This window comes from Phyllopteryx taeniolatus, chromosome 16 (genome assembly GCF_024500385.1).
Source record: "Phyllopteryx taeniolatus isolate TA_2022b chromosome 16, UOR_Ptae_1.2, whole genome shotgun sequence".
Classification (NCBI taxonomy): domain Eukaryota; kingdom Metazoa; phylum Chordata; class Actinopteri; order Syngnathiformes; family Syngnathidae; genus Phyllopteryx; species Phyllopteryx taeniolatus.
In genome coordinates, this window is record NC_084517.1 from 7583413 (window position 1) to 7605877 (window position 22465).

Consider the following 22465-nt stretch of genomic DNA (forward strand, 5'->3'; position numbering starts at 1 on the left):
TTAATAGACGGGCATAGGCAGGCAATCCAAGAAAGGCAACAGTATCCGAAAACATGAGGCAAAGAGGCAAGGTCGATCATCGGAACAGGGTCAAATCTTACTGTGAGTCTGTGACGTGGAAACAAGGAATGCTGGAATGCGACGACAAGGTACAACGAACTGGCAACGAGAGGGAATGAGACACGAGGTTAAATACAATAGGGTACGAGGCACAGGTGGTGAAGATGCTCACAGGAGCAGGTGTGTGTGAAACAGGGGGGAAGACAAAACCCGGAACACACACCCATGACAGCTACGAAATAAGCATTTTTTTAATTTACAAAGAGATAAAATGGTGGTGTTGATAGAGTAGAAATGTTCACTGTGACTAATCAAGATTCAAGATTCAAGAATAACTGAGACTCACATTTACTGAAACATACCAAGACAGTTATTTTATAAAGTATGCACACATTGTTAATGTAGTCATTCGCCTCGCTTACTCCTGCCGTTTGTGTGAGATCAATTCCCATTCATTCAACCTTGACATTTGTCCTGTGTTGGACTGGCAAGCAGTAATGGGGGTAGCCTCTTGCCCTGCCGTGACCCTGAACAGGATGAGGAGTACACAAAATTGATATACATGGATGGACATTGGTGGAGCGACTGCCGTAGTTGGACTGCATCTTTCCTCACCCCAGTTTTTATGCCCTTTGAACGAGCTATACGGTATCTGCCTCTGCAACCCTAAGTTTCGATGTGTCAGCTATCAGCTTTTTAAAAAGTGGGACTTGACCTACTATGTCACAGGAAAACAAGGCAGCTTCAGGTAGCAACATTACTTGCTTCCGCCACTCTTTCAAACAGATCAAGGATCATCTGATTTCAATTATTTCACCTGCAAGAGGTTGAACTGTGTCTCCTTGTCCATCCCAAAATAGACACCTCCATATAGCTTTCATCACTTCAATCGTGGCAATAACATCTTGTTGTCTTGTGCCTTTAATGGTATTAGACCTGTGTCAAATTCCAAACCAGGTCTGAGCTGACCCAACTCTATACATGCAAGATAAATTTGATTGGTTGAAAAATCTGTTGAGTCTCGTAAGAACTTATTGAGACTCACTGAGACACATTTAGATATACTGACAGTCACTGAGAAATTTCAATAGAAAGAGAAGGAAGCAAATCATAGAGAGTTTCTCTCTGTCTTAATCACAACTGCACTTTTATCTTGCTTGCAAAATGTAAACCAATTGCTGAAGCAAAGACTACAATCAAATGTTCAGATGCCCAAAGCTAAAAAAGTATAATTAATCGCTCATTAACAACTAACAGAGGACACACACTGGCATGCAAAAAGTAGCTCTCACATTGGCCAGTCCAAATACGGCCTGTGTTAGCAAACCAGTTTGGTCTCAACCCAGTACACTGTGCCTATCCCCCCTGCAATGTTTCATGTAATCATGTTTGATAGCTGGTGAACTATTTGGGATGCCTCAAAGTTCAACTCCTTAGTTACACAAAGTCAAGTTGTTGGACCGTAACAAAATAGTTTAAGACTTTTTGTGTGAGAGATTTCCACACTTCAACCCTGCCAGCATGTTAAATCACAACATGTGCTTCAATAGCAGCTGGGTTATTTAACACGATGTAGAGGAAGACGAACACAAGGGAAAACACAGAATGTGTCAGGCCTGCTTGGATTAACCTTGGAACAGTTTTCGCTATGGGATCTTAAATTAATGTTACCTCTGCCAAGTACAACACTTGCAAGGTAAGAGGTTATCTTTTGATGGCTGTTTGGTGGTGTATGGGCCATGTAGGACCCCATTATTATCCATCCATCCATTTTCTGAGCCGCTTCTCCTCACTAGGGTCGCGGGCGTGCTGGAGCCTATCCCAGCTGTCATCGGGCAGGAGGCGGGGTACACCCTGAACTGGTTGCCAGCCAATCGCAGGGCACATAGGAACAAACAACCATTCGCACTCACAGTCATGCCTGTGGGCAATTTAGAGTCCCCAATTCATGCATGTTTTTGGGATGTGGGAGGAAACCGGAGTGCCCGGAGAAAACCCACGCAGGCACGGGGAGAACATGCAAACTCCACACAGGCGGGACCGGGGATTGAACACGGGTCCTCAGAACTGTGAGGCTGACGCTCTAACCAGTCGGCCACCGTGCCGCCCCCATTATTATTATTATTATTATTATTATTATTATTATTACGATTATTATCCATCGATCCATTTTCTGAGCCGCTTCTCCTCACTAGGGTCGCGGGGGTGCTGGAGCCTATCCCAGCTATCATCGGGCAGGAGGCGGGGTACACCCTGAACTGGTTGCCAGCCAATCGCAGGGCACATACAAACAAACAACCATTCGCACTCACATTCACCCCTACGGGCAATTTAGAGTCGTCAATTAACCTACCGTGCATGTTTTTGGGACGTGGGAGGAAACCGGAGTGCCCGGAGAAAACCCACACAGGCACGGGGAGAACATGCAAACTCCACACAGGCGGGGATTGAACCCCAGACCTCAGAACTGTGAGGCAGACGCTCTAACCAGTCGGTCCACCGTGACCATTATTATTATTATTATTATTATTATTATTATTATTATTATTATTATTATTATTATTATTATCTATCCATCCATTTTCTCAGCCGCTTCTCCTCACTAGGGTCGCAGGCGTGCTGGAGCCTATCCCAGCTATCATAGGGCAGGAGGCGGGGTACACCCTGAACTGGTTGCCAGCCAATCGCAGGGCACATACAAACAAACAACCATTCGCACTCACAGTCACACCTACGGCCAATTTTGAGTCTCCAATTAATGCATGTTTTTGGGATGTGGGAGGAAACCGGAGTGCCCAGAGAAAACCCACGCAGGCACAGGGAGAACATGCAAACTCCACACAGGCGGGGCCGGGGATTGAACCCCGGGCCTCAGAACTGTGAGGCAGACGCTCTAACCAGTCGTCCACCGTGCCGCCCTATTATTATTATTATTATTATTATTATTATTATTATTCAGTATAGATCTGTCACTTCACTGTGAAAAAAGCTCCTCTTTTATCCATACTTGGGACCATTCTAGTTCTAGTTCATGCCAGAAGTTGATGGGGTTGATGTCAAATCTTTTCCTTGCCGCTTCTCCTCACTAGGGTCGCGGGGGTCCTGGAGCCTATCCCAGCTGACTCTGGGCGAGAGGCGGGGTACACCTTGAACCAATCGCAGGGCACATATAAACAAACAACCAGTCACACTTACATTCACACGTACTGTATGTACAATTTACAGTCTTCAATTAACCTAACATGCATGTTTTTCGAATTTTGGAGGAAACCAGAGTACCCAGAGAAAACCCACGCAGGCACGGGAGAACATGCAAACTCCACACAGGGGGTGGCCGGTTTTTAACCCCGGTCCTCAGAACTATGAAGCATATGTACTAACCAGTCACCGAACGTGCCGCCCCCTCTCAAGTTCTTCCACACCAAAATCATCCCAATAAGCCTTTATGGAGGGCTTTTTTTTAATGTACTGGGGCACAGTGATCTCTGAAGAGAAAAGGGCTGTCCTCATACTGTTCCCATAAATTTGGATGCATAGCCATGTCAAAAGGTCTCAGTAAAATGAACAATTAAAGTTCCAGTATATTTAACAAGTCTTGTCTTACTCCTCTGCGATTGGGTGGCGACCAAGTCCGGGTGTACCCTGCCATATCAAAAATGGATGGGTGGACACTCCTGATAAATTCAGCAATTGATACTGTACATACTTGAACACGTCTGACTAACGTTGATAGCATTTGATAAATGAACACCTCAAGTCTAGTACATTAGGCTCATGTGAGTGCACTGATCTGTACCGAAAATTAGTACACTGTCCCTTCTTTGGAACGTTTGGAAGAGGGGGGCAATGCCTCAGCCAACAAATTGATCATTATCAATTTGTGGCACCCTGACAAACAGAAATAAATACAATGACTCAAAATAATTCATCCATCCATTTTCCAAGCCGCTTATCCTCACAAGGGTCACGGGCGTGCTGGAGCCTATCCCAGCTATCTTCGGGCAGGAGGCGGGGTACACCCTGAATTGGTTGCCAGCCAATTCCAGGGCACACATAAACAAACAACCATTCGCACTCACATTCACACTTAGGGGCAATTTAGAGGCTACAATTAACCTACCATGCATGTTTTTGGGATGTGGGAGGAAACCGGAGTGCCCAGAGAAAACCCATGCAGGCACGGGGAGAACATGCAAACTCCACACAGGCGGGGCTGGGGATTGAACCCCGGTCATCAGAACTGTAAGGCAGACGCTCTAACCAGTCGCCCTCCGTGCCGCCAAAATATTTAAATAAATAAAATAAAAAACATATTATGCTCAGTCACACACAGGCACATATAACATATACAAACAATATTGCATCAATAATGTGATTGCGCCTCTCGCCAGTGACTAATGATGACTGTCACCTTGCGTAATTGAAATAGTTCAACAGAAAGAGTAAAAATAAATCCACAAAGGACATAAATAGGCAGTAAAACAGCATTGTATCCTGAAGTCCAATGCATTTAGTACCTCTGCCTTCAGTGGGGATGTACCCAACTTAATCCACTTCTTAATACCAGCACGGTCATGTCAAAATGATAGAAACCATCAATACTATACATGCAAAAACACAATATAACAGCATATAAGTGTGCCAAATAACATCATATGGAGCAGTTCTCAATCATAATTTATGTAATAACATAACAAACACATTTAATTAAAATATATCATACTCACCAGAGATCCTTATTATTAAATGAATAGATGTGTGCAATTTGCTACACTCATATTTTGCTTGTCAAAGTTTTGCACTGACCAACCAGTCAGAGGATGGAAAAATACTGACATCATTTCGGGCCAGTAAGCTGCCCCTCTGATAAATTAGAAATGTGATTGGTTAAACAGTCCTATTGTTATAGTTTAAGTTGACTGATTTGACTGACGGCTGGTTGCAAAATACATTGACATGGCAGCACAACAGGCTGAAATGTGATTAGAGAAAAATAAAATAGACTACATAGACGTTCTGGAAGTAGTGCAGCCAAGAGTAACACTATGAAACGAAGGTAATCGACATTTGGGAATCATTCATACAATTCCATATAAAACATATTAGAATTTGCTTTGTAAATGTAAGTCAGTGTTTCTGATAGTGTTTACGCAAGCAGAGAAGGCCTTGCTGGCCCTGTGGGCTCACCACTGCTGAAGTTATGTCACATGTAAGCAGGTCAAAGCATGAATGCTTAAGAGCAGTATGACTGTGGGCAATTAAGCAGCGGAAGTGAGGGAAGAGGAGGGAGGCGGAATCACACTCAAGTCCGGCACTGTTCAAATGGCCTCGTGTGAGTGTATTCACAGACCCTTAGTTTGGTGATGCACTTGGCTGTAAAAAATACTATTGCTGCAGTCAACTGAGGTAAGGTTTAAATGGTTGTTAAAACAAATACTATTGTGGCTGTAATAGACATGCACTTAATTTGAGGGATTTTGGAATGAATTTGCTCCATTTCTCTGCTTTCTCAGGCTTCCAGACCTTTTTACATCCTCGTTCTATTCACAAACACATTGATGTCTCTAACCTTATTAAGACTATTATACAATCTGTACTGATAGCTTTTGAAGGCTGTCGCCCCTCCCCTTACATCCTCTCGCCCCGCCCTTTTCATCCTTTCTGCAATAGGATTCGAAGGCACGGAGAGAGGGGAGGGGGCAAAACTAGGAGAGAAACAAAAAACGTGACGAGGCACCCAAAGCGTCCTGTTATGCAACAACTGACCTACTAACATACATTTAGGCACTGAGAGAGAAGGGGAAATAGAGAGAGGGAGGAATTGGAGCAAACATTACATGAGCACGGCACTAAAAACAAGATCCACTGTGTTCACACTCCTCCTACCTGCACTGAACGGAAAGCTGGAGTTTTGCAAAGTGGCGGATGGTATGTGCTTATGAGTGTGAGACGACAGCAGACAACACGAAATGGTGCCCACTGTGGATAATTTAATCTAGGCAACTGGGTGAGTTGGTTATTTTCAATAATTTCTCCATCATACCGGGTGTTTTGTATAAAATGGTTGCCGAAGGGGTGCTTATTCGGACCTTGGGTAGCAATGTTCTCAATTTCAATTATACGAGGGTCTGTGTGTGAGAGAGAATAGAGCTACAGATGGTCGGAAAGTGCTGTTTTATTTGGTGTTATTTTAGATGAATGTTGGTACTGCAACCACTACTATAGTATAATAATAACACGTTCACTTCCATTGACGGCTTTAAAAGTCCAATATCCATGTTAACTGGGAAGGCTGGCAATAAATGATAATAAAATAATAATAATAATAATTATTAGGCGAATACATTATTATTATTATAATAATTATTATTATTATTAATAACAAGTTCATGCTCTGTGATGCAGTGAGTGTCTGAGAAGCGAGCTATTTGGGCTTGTTGTGGGTTAGTAGGCTAGTCCGTGCAGCAGACAAGTGGAGCAGTCCCGTCGGCTCGGCGTACATTCTCCGTGTCACGTGTAGCTGCTCTTTGTAAAGGTTAACGCTGCTGTGCAGTCCTCCGGCTTAACCCACCCGTCGCCGCCCAAGAAGCCTCAAACACAAACCGGGAAGCGCAAAGTCAGTCACGATCGAGCCACGAGTGCTTCGTTTTTGCTTTTGGATACTCCTTTATTCTTATTTAAGATGGGACACCCCCCCGACCCACACAATAGACAGATAGTGGAATGGTGAAGTTAACCGGCTTTGGTGACTGTAACTGCTGCAAGGTGAGGTGTGCAACATCTGGATCAAATGTGGGTCAGACGTGGGCCATTGTAATAGATGATCCACGTTTATTTGTATATTAATGTACAGTAATTGTTTTCGTTGTATGCATGCATCTGCCCTGCATGAACGGAGGAGCCAGCTAAATTTGCACGCACGCGAATTGTCAGACAGTACAACAAAGAAGGCACGCCGGATGAAATCTTACCACCACGCGTTACCACTAATGATGGAGATATGGAAACAAAATTTTTAATTACACCTTGAAATAAAAGAGGGAGTCCAACAGATAAAAAAGTGAACATTGCTATTACAAAAGTAGCATATTATTCTTTCTGGTATTTTTATTGAGGTAACTACATAGCACGTGCCTATATTGTTACCCCACATGCCCTTGCCGCTATTAGCAGTGTCTTCCTCCAACATTATATTCGTCATAGGACATGAGGATACAGAACATACTGTACAGATTACAATTCTCTTAATCTGGAATTCACAGTGAAATGGGTAGGAATTAGCTGAGAAATGATTACATGTGAAAGCAATGTTAGCAAATAGAAATCTGCATATTTCAATACAGAGATGCATAATTAAATGAATTAATCAATTAAAAATGATCTTTCAAATTTGCTTATTATGCAATGGGTGGAAACCGATGGTTTGTGCTGTCTGCCTCTGTATACTGTGGCGCAGCCACTGCCAATTGGTTGGCGTACAGTGGGTCTCCACACCAGCTATGTAATGTAGGTCAAATCACTGCTGTGGGAGGTGTCGGCAGTGAGGTGAGGCGCAAAACCAAGGCATGGTAATGCAGCACTATCAGAACTACCGTACCACAATAGACTCTTTGTCAGCCATGACAACAGAAATGGAAATGGTAGTTAAAAAGCCCCACATGACTCCATGTAGAAAGTCAAATGTTTTACTAAAAGTTTACTCCATTAACATGAAACCCAGTAAGATTGATGTTTGTTGTCAGCATTAACAGATAATGCCACTTCAAAAAGTGTGAGGCAAGTTTATTGTCTGGGTTTCAGAGGACATGTGAGATGATAAAAGATGAGTGCTGTGCTTTGTTATTGCGGTGCGGTTGTTGCTGCAAGCACAGGCGAATTGCAGCGTTTAGTAGGCCAAGGGAGCACATGTGACTGGTGAAACACATGGACTGAGTCACTCAGCTTTTTTTTCCTTTTCCAGAGAGCAGGGTGATATGGCTCTCTGTTCTTGGAACAAGGATCCAATTTCGATAGGACTCCACCTTGCTGGCAGGCTTTCAGATTTTTAACCCCCGCCCCTTCTCGCCACGTTTTTTTTTTTTTTGAGCGGATAAAGTCTGCACCCAGATTTGGAATTCACACAGACCCCACCCATGTAATCGACCCCTAACTTCACACCACGTGCCATGTACTGAACCCCCTCCTCTTTAGGAAGAAGGGATTGTTTCATCATACCCCTTCTTTTGAAGCATGTGCCTTTTATTTTAAGCCTGCTCCTATTTCCTGAATTTCGCCTCAGGAACACGTGCAGGGGTTGAACTCAATCCACTGTTTCCAGTACATGTTACCACATTTAGACACTTGCGGTTTGGGCCTGGTGGTTTGCGTGAACCAGTGCAACTTGGATTCTTTTACTGTGCTATCAGTCCACAAGTGCCATAAAGACCCGGCAATGACACGTGATGTGTATAATGACTTGGATAGAGTGATCTAGGTCATAGAGATGGTTTTAGAGGAGCAGATCAGGTTTGTTTGCTTGAGTCTAATCTATTTGTATATTTGTGTCATAAATGCCAGTTACTCATGCAAATCAAGGCCGCTATCATTTGCTTGTTCACAAGAGTCACAAAAGAGGGTGCAAACGATAAAAACAAAGTAAAAGCTTGATCTGCAACTCTGAGACAATAAAACAATCGAAAGAAAGACGAGTGATGCCACCCACTGACCTTTTATTGTAGAATATAAACTAATCATTTGCTTTTGACTATGTCCCACCAAGTTGATTATAGGGGGTCTGATGTCTGATGTGATTCAACGCCCCCCTTTTTTGCCAGGAGTGACACATTCTGTCTGTTGATGCAATACCAACATTGTCGCAGTCACCGCTGCTATCTCCCCCTATCGAGCTACCATCTCATCCTTTGTTGCGATTCTCCTGCTTTGATTCATTTCTTTGTCTGCGCTCGCTTGCTCCCTCCTCTATGTTAACAGCACACCATGGCATAACTCTGCACGCTTCCTCTGTGCTTTTTTTTTTCAGTCTCCCAATTTTGTCTTTTTTCGCTCTCTGGCTCCAGTCTCATGGCTTCATCTCGCTGCAGTTCTGGTGACCTAGATTCTGTACAGTGGAGGCACAAAGACTTTCTGGGTCAGTGGGACATGCTGTGGAACGTGTCTCTTCCCATTCTGTCTCGCTCCTTGCCACACGTCAAAGGTTCACGAGGACAACCTCAACCCATTGGGCCACGCAACAGATGAAAAAATTACAGTCCAAAACAGAAAGACTGGGTTTGAGGCTAAACAGTGATTCTTTTAAAAGAAGAAAATATGTACAGTAGATACTATATCCATATCATGGCGATGAATATTTCTAATGGTACATAATGGTGTCGGTTCATTTGGAAAAACACAATTTAGATATGTTGAAATTAGATAATGAGGTTACTTTTCAGATTGTGTAATGCTAATGCAGTGTAACCCAGAAAAGCAGATGTGGCATAACATACACAGCAGCCGGTAAACTATTCTGTTGTGTGAATACATTTCTGCAAATCAATGCTTCACACCTAGTTAAGTGATTTGGAAACATTATGGAAGTCCTATGCATGGGTGTAAGAAATGTTGTTTTGTGGATATTAATCCTAACTAATCTAACTCAAACCCATTTACCGACACAGACTGGCATTTAGGTCTTATGTGTTTTAGCTCTGACGCACACAAGATCAAAACACAACCATCATGTTTTAGCAAATGTTATCATGATTTGTTCATCCTGTCTCTGCCTCTCATTCTTTCTCTCAAAGGGCCCTTGACCTATATTTATCAATGACTCACATCCCAGCTAACCCCCCAAGACAGACAGACACACATACACGCACACACACGCACGCACGCAAACACACGCACACACACACGCACACACACACACACACACCCGCACACACGTACCTCAAACTCTCATGCCCCTGGTCTCAACTACTTTTTCCTTGACCCACACTGGCTGCTTGCCTTTGTCTGCCTTATCTGCTCTCCCTGCATCACTGATTTGGCATTGAGTTGTTTTGGGGAAGACGGCTGCCACATTGAGGCTGAATGCATGGGGGGTTAGCTATTTTCAGGAGTGTTTACACATGGGGATTCTCCCTGGTAAAGGTAGTGGGGTTGTTACTGCAGAATCCAAAAAGGCTCCCATTGAGTCACCCTTTTGACCCACCCCTTCCATTTCAGCTTTCAGCCTATGATGTAGTGCTTTACACATTTCATGCATTTGCACCCGGGTCCATTGTTGCATACAGTGTTACAAAAGTTCACATGGGTGACGAGATAAATATGGGACCATCAGCCTTGTAATAAACCCAGTGATCACATCCATCCATCCATCCATTTTCTGAGCCGCTTTTCCTCACTAGGGTCGCGGGCGTGCTGGAGCCTATCCCAGCTATCATCGGGCAGGAGGCGGGGTACACCCTGAACTGGTTGCCAGCCAATCGCAGGGCACATATAAACAAACAACCATTTGCACTCACATTCACACCTATGGGCAATTTAGATTTGTCAATTCACCTAGGAGAACATTCAAACTCCACACAGGCGGGGGGATTGAACCCTGGACCTCAGAACTGTGAGGCCGACGCTCTAACCACTCGGCCCCAGTGACCACATTACATCGCAAAAGTCAACATGCCAGGCTAAGGGTCAAGGGTCATAGGCTTGCAGACAGAAGAGATCGATAGAAGAGCACAGAGGTCAGACGTTGTGGTCAAATGACTTCTCATTGGTTGCCATGGTACATGGGCCAGACATGCTAAAACAATAGTGGCTTGGATCACTATGCAAACCAAACAGAAAAAAAGGAGGAGGGACTTAACCTGACATCATTTTGTTGCCTAGATGCAAATCTGTAAGGAGTTGACCAAAATGATCATGTCTTTTTTTCTGGTTTGTTTTTGTCTTGGCAGCTTTTAATCTTGACATCTACAACAGAAAGAACAGAGAAGGAGGGAGAGAGGGAAAGAGATCAAGATTCCCCAAGAGACTGGCACACTGAGGTACACATTTGCTGCATATATGGGACACATCTTTCCCTGCTTAGCTCAGTGTGCCATGATCATACCAAAGCGTCAGCCACTTGTCAATAACCAACATGTTTTGTTTTCTTCAATTCCAGATTCTGTCTCCATCAGGAGTCAGAAATACCTGTATCAACACGGAACCCAAAACTACATGTGGATAAATGAGGGTGTCTTATGCTGAGCTGCAACTGTTCTTGATCTTCTTGGCTAATTTGGACACTTGAGCTCCCTCCTGTCATAACTGAACTTAGAACAAATAGACTGGTCGAGCTCTTCAAGAAGCTTTAAAAGGTGTTCCATCACCTTTATCTCTGACCTGTTGTTTTGTCAAGTCTACAGTTCAGACTGGCTACCACCAGACAAGAATGGAAAATCTGACTTCAGCCCTCAAAAACTCAGGAAGTAACATAAACTGCCTTGACACCTTCACCGGTTATGAAGAGTCTATTCCACCTCTCCAAGGGACACCGCCTCGCATGGGCCGCATCATCAAACCCAAACCCAATATGACCTGCAGGCGAAAACGCGAATTCATTTCAGACGAGAAGAAAGATGCTTCTTATTGGGAGAAACGGCGCAAGAACAACGAGGCAGCCAAGCGCTCCCGCGAGAAACGGCGTCTTAATGATATGGTTTTGGAGAACCGTGTCATTGCACTGAATGATGAAAATGTGAGGCTCAAGACGGAGCTGCTCCAGATGAAGCTACGGTTTGGCCTTATAAGCACCGCCTCTTACATTGAAAAGACTCAGCAGATTGAGGGAAGCAACAGCACAGAAAATGGAGGTTCCTCATCTTCATCATCCTCTCAGTACTACTCCAGCGGTTATTCCAGCAGTTCTCAGGTGATGATGAACTCTGACTCCTCTGAAACTGAGCAGTGTGGGCTCAGCGAGGGCCACAGGCACCGGGTGAAATACTCGCCACGTGGTTCCCTGTCTGACATGTCTGATGGCTCCTCCAGAGACAGCCCAGAGCCAATTCCCTTTGAGATCAAGCAGGAAGGTGACAGGCTAGAGATGGACATTACCAATGGCACTAGCACCCAGATTATGTTTCACATACATCGAGGTCTGGCATCTGTACCCACTCATCACCAGCTCCAGCAGCATCCTCAGGAGATGGAGGCTGCTTATCATAGCCAGCAACAGCAGCAACATCTTCACCAACAACAACCCCATCAGGAGCCTGTTGTCACTATCAATAATCAACTTGCCCTTCAACCACCTGCTACCCAGACAAGTGTCATTCTCTTTGGCTCCAGTAGTGCCTCTTATCCTGTGGACAGCTTGACACGGTCCCAAGATATCAATGTGCAGAAGCAGAGCAGAAGTAGCAGTCAGGCATGTGCCAGCCATCAAACCGAGTCCTTTGCGGAGGGCACCACAGAGCCTCTTGCTGAGGTGACCAAACAACTGGAGAGGAAAACATTAGACTCCACTTCCCATGAACTCACAGGCACCCACAATGAAGCTAGAGAAAGGCAAGTGTACAAAAATTGCCAGTCTCCACCGCAGACCTTGCACGAACAGCAGGAGTCCCATTTGTCCAGAGAATTTATCCACAAACAAATGAAAGAAGTCAGCCAATCCCATCTGTATCACCACCAGCCTCCTCCTTCATATCTTAGTGCCCAAGATGAGGAGCCACCTGTTCTTACCTATGAGGGTGAGTTCCCGAATGATGCTTACTCCCAAGGCCAATCAAGCTTGTCTAGTAAAGACACATCATCTATTGATGGCGATCCAAGGAGCTCTGACAAAGAGGCCTCCACCGATGATGACGAGTCTCCTACCCCATCCTGCTCAGACAACTATCACAACCGACATCTCAAAAGCATCCACGAACCTGCCTCTCCTCAACCCTCATCCCAGAGCTGCTCTCAGGCCCAAGGCCGGGACCCCCAGGGGGAGATGAAGGGCACAGCATTACCCCACAAACTACGGCTTAAACATCGGGCCATAAGCTCCGGGAGCAGTGGAGGCTATTGCTCCGGCCAAGAGTCCCCAACTATACCTCCTTCTGCCATGTCGCCACCCCTCCCTCAGCATCCCTATTTATCCCTGTCACCACAACAGAACATTCAGAGAGAGAGCCCAGGCCTGGCCATGAAACAGGCAGCATCGGAGGGGGACGTCACAAGGAAACATTACGGGAAAAAGGAAATAGGTGGACGACGGAATAAGAGACGAGATTAGGTGATTTCAAATTGGTGCCAGCTAAGCATTCTCCAGTCACATGTGTAGTAAAGACAGTTTCTCCTCAGTCACTATCCTGCCATAATGCCTTTGCCTAAGATCACCCTCCAATGCCCTTGGTACAGGAAGCAGGGCTATTTTTCACCCCGAACCTCAATGTCACCAAAAAGGCTGGACTTGTTGACTTGTAGGACTGTATCATACTTGTATATATTGTACAGATTTGTCATTTCTTACATTCTCTCCATACCAACAGAAGCACTTTTTTGATGAGATGAGAGGAGGAATGGAACTGCATCCTTTTCTTCATTTGCCATTTATTTAACACCGTAAAACAAACTCAAAACACATTTTGATCAAAAATGAATGTAAAGCAATCAGTGTCAAGCTTTATTAGTACAATAAATTTGCCGCATATCTGACTGCAGACAAGCATGTTTGGCTGTATATGCCTTAATGGAAATGAAACGCTAATATACTCATGGGGCGTTCACTTGACCAAAGAAGCTCTAACACCATCAATACAACAAACTTCGAGTTCCATACCTCTTCCCCGACCCTACCTCTACGATTCATATTCTCTCCCTTATTTCACAAAAGATCTGTTTCACCTTTATTTTTTAAGCACCTGTTTTGTATATTCCTGTGATATATGAACATATGTATCTATTCTAAATATATATTTTACAATACATTGAATGCAAATGCAGCAAACCTGCAATGATCAAGGATTTTGAAATGACCATCCTTTAAGGAATCTGAATGAAATTACTGTACAGCCACACTGTCTGCTGTTGCTCCAGGACCCACTCAAATCAAAATGCCTCTCTTTTTATTGTTAAGCTTTAGCATTAATCATTTGTTAATGACCTGTTTACACAGAAATGGCTGTCCAGTTTGGTGAGCCAAACAGCACTGAATGGAGAACTTTATTATTATTTTTATTTTTTTCTGGGGCGAGTGCCTCATTAAAATTTTTGGATTTCTTAACCTATAACCAGCATTTAAATATAAGGTGGATTTCACCAGCTGCAGGCTATAAGCCTTTAGTTTATTTGAGCTTTATCAATCATATCTGTTGTCACCATTCACTGGCCCAATGTATTTATTTCCCTCTTCTCCACTTGCCCATCACTGTATAAAAAGCCCACAGGAACATAGACAGAATGTGTACAGACCTAGCACCAAGATCCACTGCAGGCTTGAGTTTGAACTGTGATGTAGACATTTGGTGCATGGGGTTAAAAAATATGATGTGCTAAGCTAAACAGACATAAAAATTGTTCTGTCACTGACATTGAATACATTGTAATGTAATAGCTCAAATTTGGCCAAAGGATGATTTGCCTCATCAAAATTCAATTAATGAAGTTTTCCTTACCCAAATGCCTCCAATATCCAGTTCTCAATGTAGTGCTACTGCTCATTGAGTATGTGTGTGGCCTGCACTGGATCCAAGTTAAACTGATGTATATGTACCATGTTTGGCTTTTTGGCACTTGTGTATAAATGTAAAGTTCCCTCACCCCAGAACAACACTGTAATGTTTATTTCATTGGTTTTATATTGGGGTTTTTTCATCAGTGTTGTTCTGTTCTCTATAATGTGTTGTTTTTTCCTCTTGACTGTGATGACATGTATTTTCCTCATACACCCCCATGCCCGGCCCCTCTCTTTTCAGTGTGTATTAATCAGTAACGTTTGTGGTTTTGCTGATGGTTTTATGAAAAAGACAAGTGGACAAAAAAAGGAAACAGGCACAGATTAAGTGGTGTTTTGACATGGGTGGCAGTTGGTCTGGTTGTTGGTCATTACCATCGCTTCCTTTAGAAAAGTATGTACGGAACAACACTAATGAAGATGGGAGCATTTCAAGATCGAAAAATAAATAAAAAGAAAGTTGAACCAGTAAAATGTCTTTGTTATTTTTGTATTTTTGCAATTCACAAATATTGTCATATTTTAGTACTGTTCTTTTTAGAATTATGTGGAAAATTATGTCAAAGGTTAAGCACTATGTCAAGTTCAAGCTACACAATTGACATGCAAATGGTGTGTCCTCCCACAACACACTCCACATATATGGCGGCCATGCCACAAAATAGCCTAAGACATGATGACAACGCAATAGAGTGGATGTTCTGAGATCAAAAACAACACATCCTAGGACACTGGCTGGTACTCGATTTGTTGGGCTGTAGAAACTATTTTTCCCATCAGAAAAATATTGAGTCGATCCATTGCAAAGCAAAACTGTTGCCATCATAAAACATTTATTAACTGTACAGCCAATGTTTTAATTAACATTTTCAGATTTTTAACCATATAAGAGCCTTTACCCTATAATGTATAACCTACAGAAAATCTTTAAAGCAAGAGCTGCAGAATCATCCTTTACTTGATGATGCATGATGGACATAATCATTGTGAGTGTCAGGATTCAGGTTGCAAGTTGGACCCAGATGCAGAGAGGACAGGTGAGTTTGTGAATAAAGGTTTATTGCAGCTTGGAAGCGAACAAAGGAACTCCAAGAGCTAAATCCGGGATTGGCAGGGTTCCAACGAGGACCTGTCTGGCAGGGTAGGAGTCCGTGTTCTCGGTGGGCTGCAAGAGGTGAGCACTGGTTTCCAGGGAGCAGGGGCAGATGGCAGACTGGGGACAAAGAACAAGAATTAGGTAGAGGTAACTCACTAGGTATTCAGGAAGCAAAAAGATAGGCAAGGTGGCTAGGCTACGAACTCAGCGTAGAGTGTTGATAGTCTGGCAACGAGTTGGAGTCCCACAGCGTCTTAAGAGCAGTCACGTGTAATTAGGATGACAAGGTGCAGTTGCTAGACTCCAACACGTCAACCCTGCAACGCACTCATGACACACACACACACGGGCGGGACTCAGGGTGCTGAAACTGCAGCTCTGACACTACCCACCCCCCTCCCACGGGCGCCACCCGGCGCACGAGCCAAGCAACCAGGGTGGGCACGATGGAAGTCGCAGATCAACGACTTGCACAGAATCAACCGCACAGGGACCCAACTCCGCTCCTCCGGACCATAGCCCTCCCAGTCAACCAGGTACTGGAGGCCACGACCCCAGCGACACACATCCAGGAGCCTGTCCATGACCACCGACCACCAAGGGAGGAGGAGGGTGTTGAACGGGGGGGGGACAGAGGACTGGAAGAAGGAAACAGGGAAGGTGGGGTGAATGGGGAGAGTGGCAGGGAGCTTAAGGCGTACCGCACATGGATTTACCACAGTAACAATCTCATAGGGGCCAATTAAACGGGGGGACAGTTTTTTGGATTCCACCTTGAGTGATAGATGCTTCGTACTGAGCCACACTGAGCCAAGTAAGCGTAAAATGCATTTTTTAAATGATCTGATAACCTGATACTTTGTAAAAAAAAAAGTACTTGGCCCTTGTTAAATCATGAATTAACTGTGGTTTATCATACCTGAATTCAATTTCTCTGAACAAACCCAAGCCTGATTACCTCCAGACTTGTTCAAGAAAACACTTCATTAGAGACTGTCTGACAAAACCTTCAACAAAATGACAAGATCCAAAGAAATAAAGTAATTGACATCTAAGTCAGGATAGGGTTAGATCATTTTAGTATATATATTTTTTACATTTGAAATTTCCTGCGTATGAAAATATTATTCATTCATTCATTCATCTTCCGTTCCGCTTATCCTCACTAGGGTCGCGGGCGTGCTGGAGCCTATCCCAGCTATCTTCAGGCGAAAGGCGGGGTACACCCTGGTCGCCAGCCAATCACAGTGAAGCTATTATAATTAACTACATTTTATCCGGCTTCATGTAGTTGAGGATTTTTTTTTCACACTTCTTCCTCCTGCCCTGCAGAGGTCCATATATCACCCTCAACCAAAACACATAAGTGTTTGTGTGCTATCAGTGCGAAGCAGACTGTCTGTCCACTCCCACGATCCAGACCACATTCCTCTAAAGTGCATGAGAGATACCATTTCAACACACATTATCTTGCAACCCTCTCATGAAAGGATGAGATGCAAAGTCCTTTACGTAAGACTGTTTAGATGGAGGGCTAAGTAGCTAGGTACTACTGTTTTTACTAAACTCATTCATCAGACCCAACAATGCTAGTTTACTGATACTTCATGGGTTCATGTTAAAAATGTGGCACTATGGAACCATACTTGACAGCCTCATTTAAATGATATAGCTTAGTATGGTTGTACAGTATCTATTTGAAATACGTAAAACCAATGCGTGTTAAACTAAATGTTTAGATTTTTTTTCCCTCCATTAACCTGTATGTACCATCTCATGTACATGTATGATCCGAAAGTCATGTTGAGTCACAAGGAGGAGTGCTTGAAGATAGTGCTCATTCATCCATCCATCCATCTTCTACCGCTTATCCGAGGTCGGGTCGCGGGGGCAGTAGCTTCAGCAGGGACGCCCAGACTTCCCTTTCCCCAGCCACTTCATCCATCTCTTCCGGGGGGATCCCGAGGCGTTCCCAGGCCAGCCGAAGGATGTAGTCTCTCCAGCGTGTCCTGGGTCGTCCCCGGGGTCTCCTCCCGGTGGGACGTGCCCGGACACCTCACCAGGGAGGCGTCCGGGAGGCATCCGAATCAGATGCCCCAGCCACCTCATCTGGCTCCTCTCGATGTGAAGGAGTAACGGCTCTACTCTGAGATCCTCCCAGATGACCGAGCTTCTCACCCTATCTCTAAGGGAGAGCCCGGACACCCTGCGGAGGAAACTCATTTCGGCCGCTTGTATCCAGGATCTCGTTCTTTCCGTCACGACCCACAGCTCGTAACCATAGGTGAGGGTGGGAACATAGATCGACCGGTAAATCGAGAGCTTCGCCTTTCGGCTTAGCTCCTCCTTTACCACAACGGATCGATACAAAGTCCGCATCACTGCAGACGCTGCGCCGATCCGCCTATCGATCTCCCGTTCCATTCTTCCCTCACTCGTGAACAAGACCCCAAGATACTTGAACTCCTCCACTTGGGGGCAGGATCTCATCCCCGACCTGGAGAGGGCACGCCACCCTTTTCCGACTCTCATCCACCCCTGGGGCCTTGCCACCGAGGAGCTTTATAACCACCTCGGCGACCTCAACCCCAGAGATAGGAGAACCCGCCTCCAAGGACTCCAAAAAGGGTGGGTACTCTGAACTGCTGTTTGGTACATAGGCACAAACAACAGTCAGGACCCGTCCCCCCACCCGAAGGCGGAGGGAGGCTACCCTCTCGTCCACCGGGGTGAACCCCAACGTACAGGCGCCAAGCCGGGGAGCCATAAGTATACCCACACCTGCTCGGCGCCTCTCACCGTGGGAAACTCCAGAGTGGAAGAGAGTCCAACCCCTCTCGAGAGGACTTGTACCAGAGCCCAAGCTGTGCATGGAGGCGAGTCCGACTATATCTAGTCGGAACTTCTCGACCTCACACACCAGCTCAGGCTCCTTCCCTGCCAGAGAGGTGACATTCCACGTCCCTAGAGCCAGCTTCTGTAGCCGGGGATCGGATCGCCAAGGTCCCCGCCTTCGGCCATCGCCCAGCTCGCATTGCACCCGACCCCTATGGCCCCTCCCACAGGTGGTGAGCCCATGGGAAGGGGAACCCACGTTACCCTTTCGGGCTGTGCCCGGCCGGGCCCCATGGGTGCAGGCCCGGCCACCAGGCGCTCTCCTTCGAGCCCCAACTCCAGGTCTGGCTCCAGAGGGGGGCCCCGGTGACCCTCGTCCGGGCAAGGGAAACCTGAGACCATAATTTATTTTCTTCACACGGGGTCTTTGAGCCGTGTTTTGTCTGGTCCCTCACCTAGGACCTGTTTGCCATGGGTGACCCTGCCACGGGCATAAAGCCCCAGACAACTTAGCTCCTAGGATCATTGGGACACACAAACCCCTCCACCAAGATAAGGTGACGGCTCAAGGAGGGGGATAGTGCTCATTGACTGAGCAAACCATCCATCCATCCATTTTCTGAGCCGCTCATCCTCACAAGGGTCGCGGGAGTGCTGGAGCCTATCCCAGCTATCATCGGGGAGGAGGCGGGGTACACCCTGAAGTGGTTGCCAGCCAATCGCAGGGCACATATAAGTTAACAACCATTTGCACTCACATTTACACCTACGGACAATTTAGATTCTTCAATTAACATAGTGCAGGTTTTTGGAATGTGGGAGTAAACCAGAGTGCCCAGAGAAAACCCACGCAGGCACGCGGAGAACATGCAAACTCCACACAGGTGGGGCCGGGGTTTTAACCCCGGTCCTCATAACTGTGAGGCAGACGCTCTAACACCAACTTAAATTAGGGTACGCATCAAACGATGCGCGACAAGTCAGTAAAACACAAACACACACTACTATTGCACAAGGTGAAGCGCAAACATGAACTAACATTCACGATAAAACACGTAATTAGCTGTACCTATTTAGAAATGCAGCCAGGCATGCTGGGAAAGTCCTTCTTCTACTCTTTAATTTCAAATGTCATTGACAAACCTGTTGCATTACCGCCACCGCCACCCACTGGAAATGTGAATTCTTGATGTAAGGTACTGTAAAGCAGTGTACCTAAATGAATAACAGTTTCTCATATTTAAACTATATATTGCAAACTTTTAATTGAGTCAGTTTCATTGGTTTAACAATTCACAGAATTATGCAGGATTTAAGGCATCGGGATAAATCATTGAACTGAAATAAAATACGTAGATATAGATACTTAAAAATAGACGATACCAACATGATGTCATTTTTGATGAACACTGAGGCTTGCTAAGTTATTGTATTTTAATGTGGTACAATATAGTGGTACTTGCAGAGCTTGGTTATGTTTTTAAAGGTGGTCAATGGTGTAAAAAGGTTGAGAACCACTGGTATACTAATATAATGGTGTATAGAAATGAAGGTTGTATGTCCAGAAATTATTTATCCCACACAATCCATAGATGCTATGTACAGAAAATCAATAGCAACTGGTATAAAATATTTTGCATCAACACCTTGGTCTAGAAAACTATTGGGAAATTTACCGTGCAGGTTCTGATTTTGTTTGTTCGTTTTGATGAGTGAGAATAAAACGGTTCAGACAATAGGGTTTTGTGTTTTAGCAATGGAGAAATACTGTATTATGCAACTTAATCAAATTGTTGTCTTTTATTGTAAAAAAAAAAAAAAATGTTAAAGGTAACAAAAAACTGAGACCCTTACGTTTAATTATACTTGGCCCCAAAGACTGATTCAATTGGTAGGGCAATAAACACGACACCACAGGGTAACGCTCCTCTTTTAGATAGGTTATCTTAGGATTTAGCCAGCCATACATGTCTGGACATATCCACCATTGTCAAGTACATGACCTCAGTGTTACAAATAAAACCTAAAATCCTCATTCAGTTGGGGCGTCCAGATTCGTGTGCGTCTTGACTAGCTGGTCTTTCCTCTAACTTTCCATTGGACACCAGTAATAAAGAATAATTCAAAATTCAACTCAAGCCATACATTAAAAACCTATAACTTAATAACGGAATCTTTTTCCGATAAGGGCAAACGCAAGCGAGCAAACTACGAGCGCACCTCGTTCTCACTCAATTGAACAATTTACAACTATATATATATATATATATATATATATATATATATACATATATATATTTATTTTTTTTATTTTTTTAAATAGAGACTTTCAGCCATTAACTTTAAATATACTCTCGTTGACCAGATTAGATTCCCTCTTCACACTCATGAGCCCCTACACAATATATGTAGCAAAAGCATACCCTTAAGAGAACAATCCTCAATCAGTTTTGTCATGGTCAGAGGTGCAATCATTTTTATCATGGGTTTATTGTTGTAGTTTGGAGAAATTGTACAGGTTCACCTCATGTTTTGGTGGATGACTTTACTTTCAGTTTATAATCATTATTATCATGACTCCACCCGTAATCATAAACAAAACTGAAGCTTCTATACAACAAAACGACCATGATGGAGATGAGGTATCTGTACTTCATGTCTAACATAAAAACACACAACAAGCACCTGTTGTTGAATTGTTCTAATTAGTTGGATGTCTGTGTGCAGGAGAGGTTGGACCGGAGGCCAAGTGCACGTGTGGACACCCTTATGCTTGAACATGATGTTCGTTATGGACAATCCGTGATGAGCACAGAAGTCCAAATAACAGAACACCGCTCGGGTTCTGATCGGAGGGGCCGTTCCTCCCAATCACGCCCTCTCCAGCACCCCCTCCAAGGACTCCAAAAAGAGTGGGTACTTTGAACTGCTGTTTGGTGCATAGGCACAAACAACAGTCAGGACCCGTCCCCTGACTCGAAGGCGGAGGGAGGCTAGCCTCTCGTCCACCAGGGTGAACCCCAACGTACAGGCGCCGAGCCGGGGATCAATAAGTATACCCTCACCTGCTCGGTGCCTCTCACCGTGGGCAACTCCAGAGTGGAAGAGAGTCCAACCCCTCTCGAGAGGACTGGTACAGCTCGGGCTCCTTCCCTGCCAGAGAGGTGACATTCCACATCCCTAGAGCCAGCTTCTGTAGCCGGGGATCGGATTGCCAAGGTCCCCGCCTTCGGCTACCACCCAGCTCACACTGCACACGACCCCAATGGCCCCTACCACAGGTGGTGAGCCCATGGAAAGGGGGACCCACTTTACCCTTTCGGGCTGTGCCCGGCCGGACCCCATGGGTGCAGGCCCGGCCACCAGGCGCTCGCCTTCGAGCTCCACCTCCAGGCCTGGCTCCAGAAGGGGGCCCTGGTGACCCGCGTCCGGGCAAGAGAAAACCAAGTCCATCGTTTGTCGTCATCATAAGGGGTCTTTGAGCCGTGCTTTGTCTGGTCCCTCACCTAGGAGCTGTTTGTCATGGGTGACCCTGCCAGGGGCATAAAGCCCCAGACAATTTAGCTCCTAGAATCATTGGGACGCACAAACCCCTCCACCACGATAAGGTGACAGCTGAAGGATGGTTTTTGAAAGTTGTGGTGAAAAAAAAAATAAAATAAAATAAAAATAACATTGTTGTTGATTAATAGGTGTTAGTCAGTCAGCGTATGCGTAATATTATTAATAATAAATACACGGATTTTGAAATGTTAGAGTTGAAAAATTTGAAAATGTCATCGGCA

At 44.8% G+C, this 22465-nt stretch overlaps 1 protein-coding gene and 1 long non-coding RNA gene across 5 annotated transcripts in view; one reads left to right on the forward strand and one right to left on the reverse strand.

Annotated features, from left to right (window-relative positions):
- The first annotated feature begins 5798 nt into the window (after positions 1-5798).
- On the forward strand, positions 5799-15223 carry LOC133465892 (uncharacterized). Of its 4 annotated transcripts, XM_061749056.1 has the most exons (4): positions 5799-6067; positions 9080-9187; positions 10998-11087; positions 11207-15223. In XM_061749056.1, the coding sequence occupies exon 4, from the start codon at positions 11477-11479 to the stop codon at positions 13307-13309; it is 1833 nt and encodes a 610-aa protein (XP_061605040.1). In that variant the 5' UTR covers positions 5799-6067; positions 9080-9187; positions 10998-11087; positions 11207-11476; the 3' UTR covers positions 13310-15223. The 4 variants fall into 4 exon arrangements, with proteins under 4 accessions (XP_061605040.1, XP_061605039.1, XP_061605042.1 ...); XM_061749055.1 differs by lacking the exon at positions 9080-9187; XM_061749057.1 differs by lacking the exons at positions 5799-6067; positions 9080-9187 and adding an exon at positions 6447-6825.
- Positions 15224-15787: 564 nt separating this feature from the next.
- The window catches only part of LOC133465893 (uncharacterized), a 37680-nt gene continuing 31002 nt past the window's right edge, over positions 15788-22465 (reverse strand). The window contains exon 2 of the long non-coding RNA XR_009784775.1: positions 15788-15962. This is a non-coding gene — a long non-coding RNA (uncharacterized LOC133465893). The remainder of the gene's footprint in view (positions 15963-22465) is intronic.

What these genes read in the sequence shown, in the direction of transcription:
- LOC133465892 (XM_061749056.1), top strand. Translation starts at nt 11,477, where the DNA reads ATGGAAAATCTGACTTCAGCCCTCAAAAACTCAGGAAGTAACATAAAC.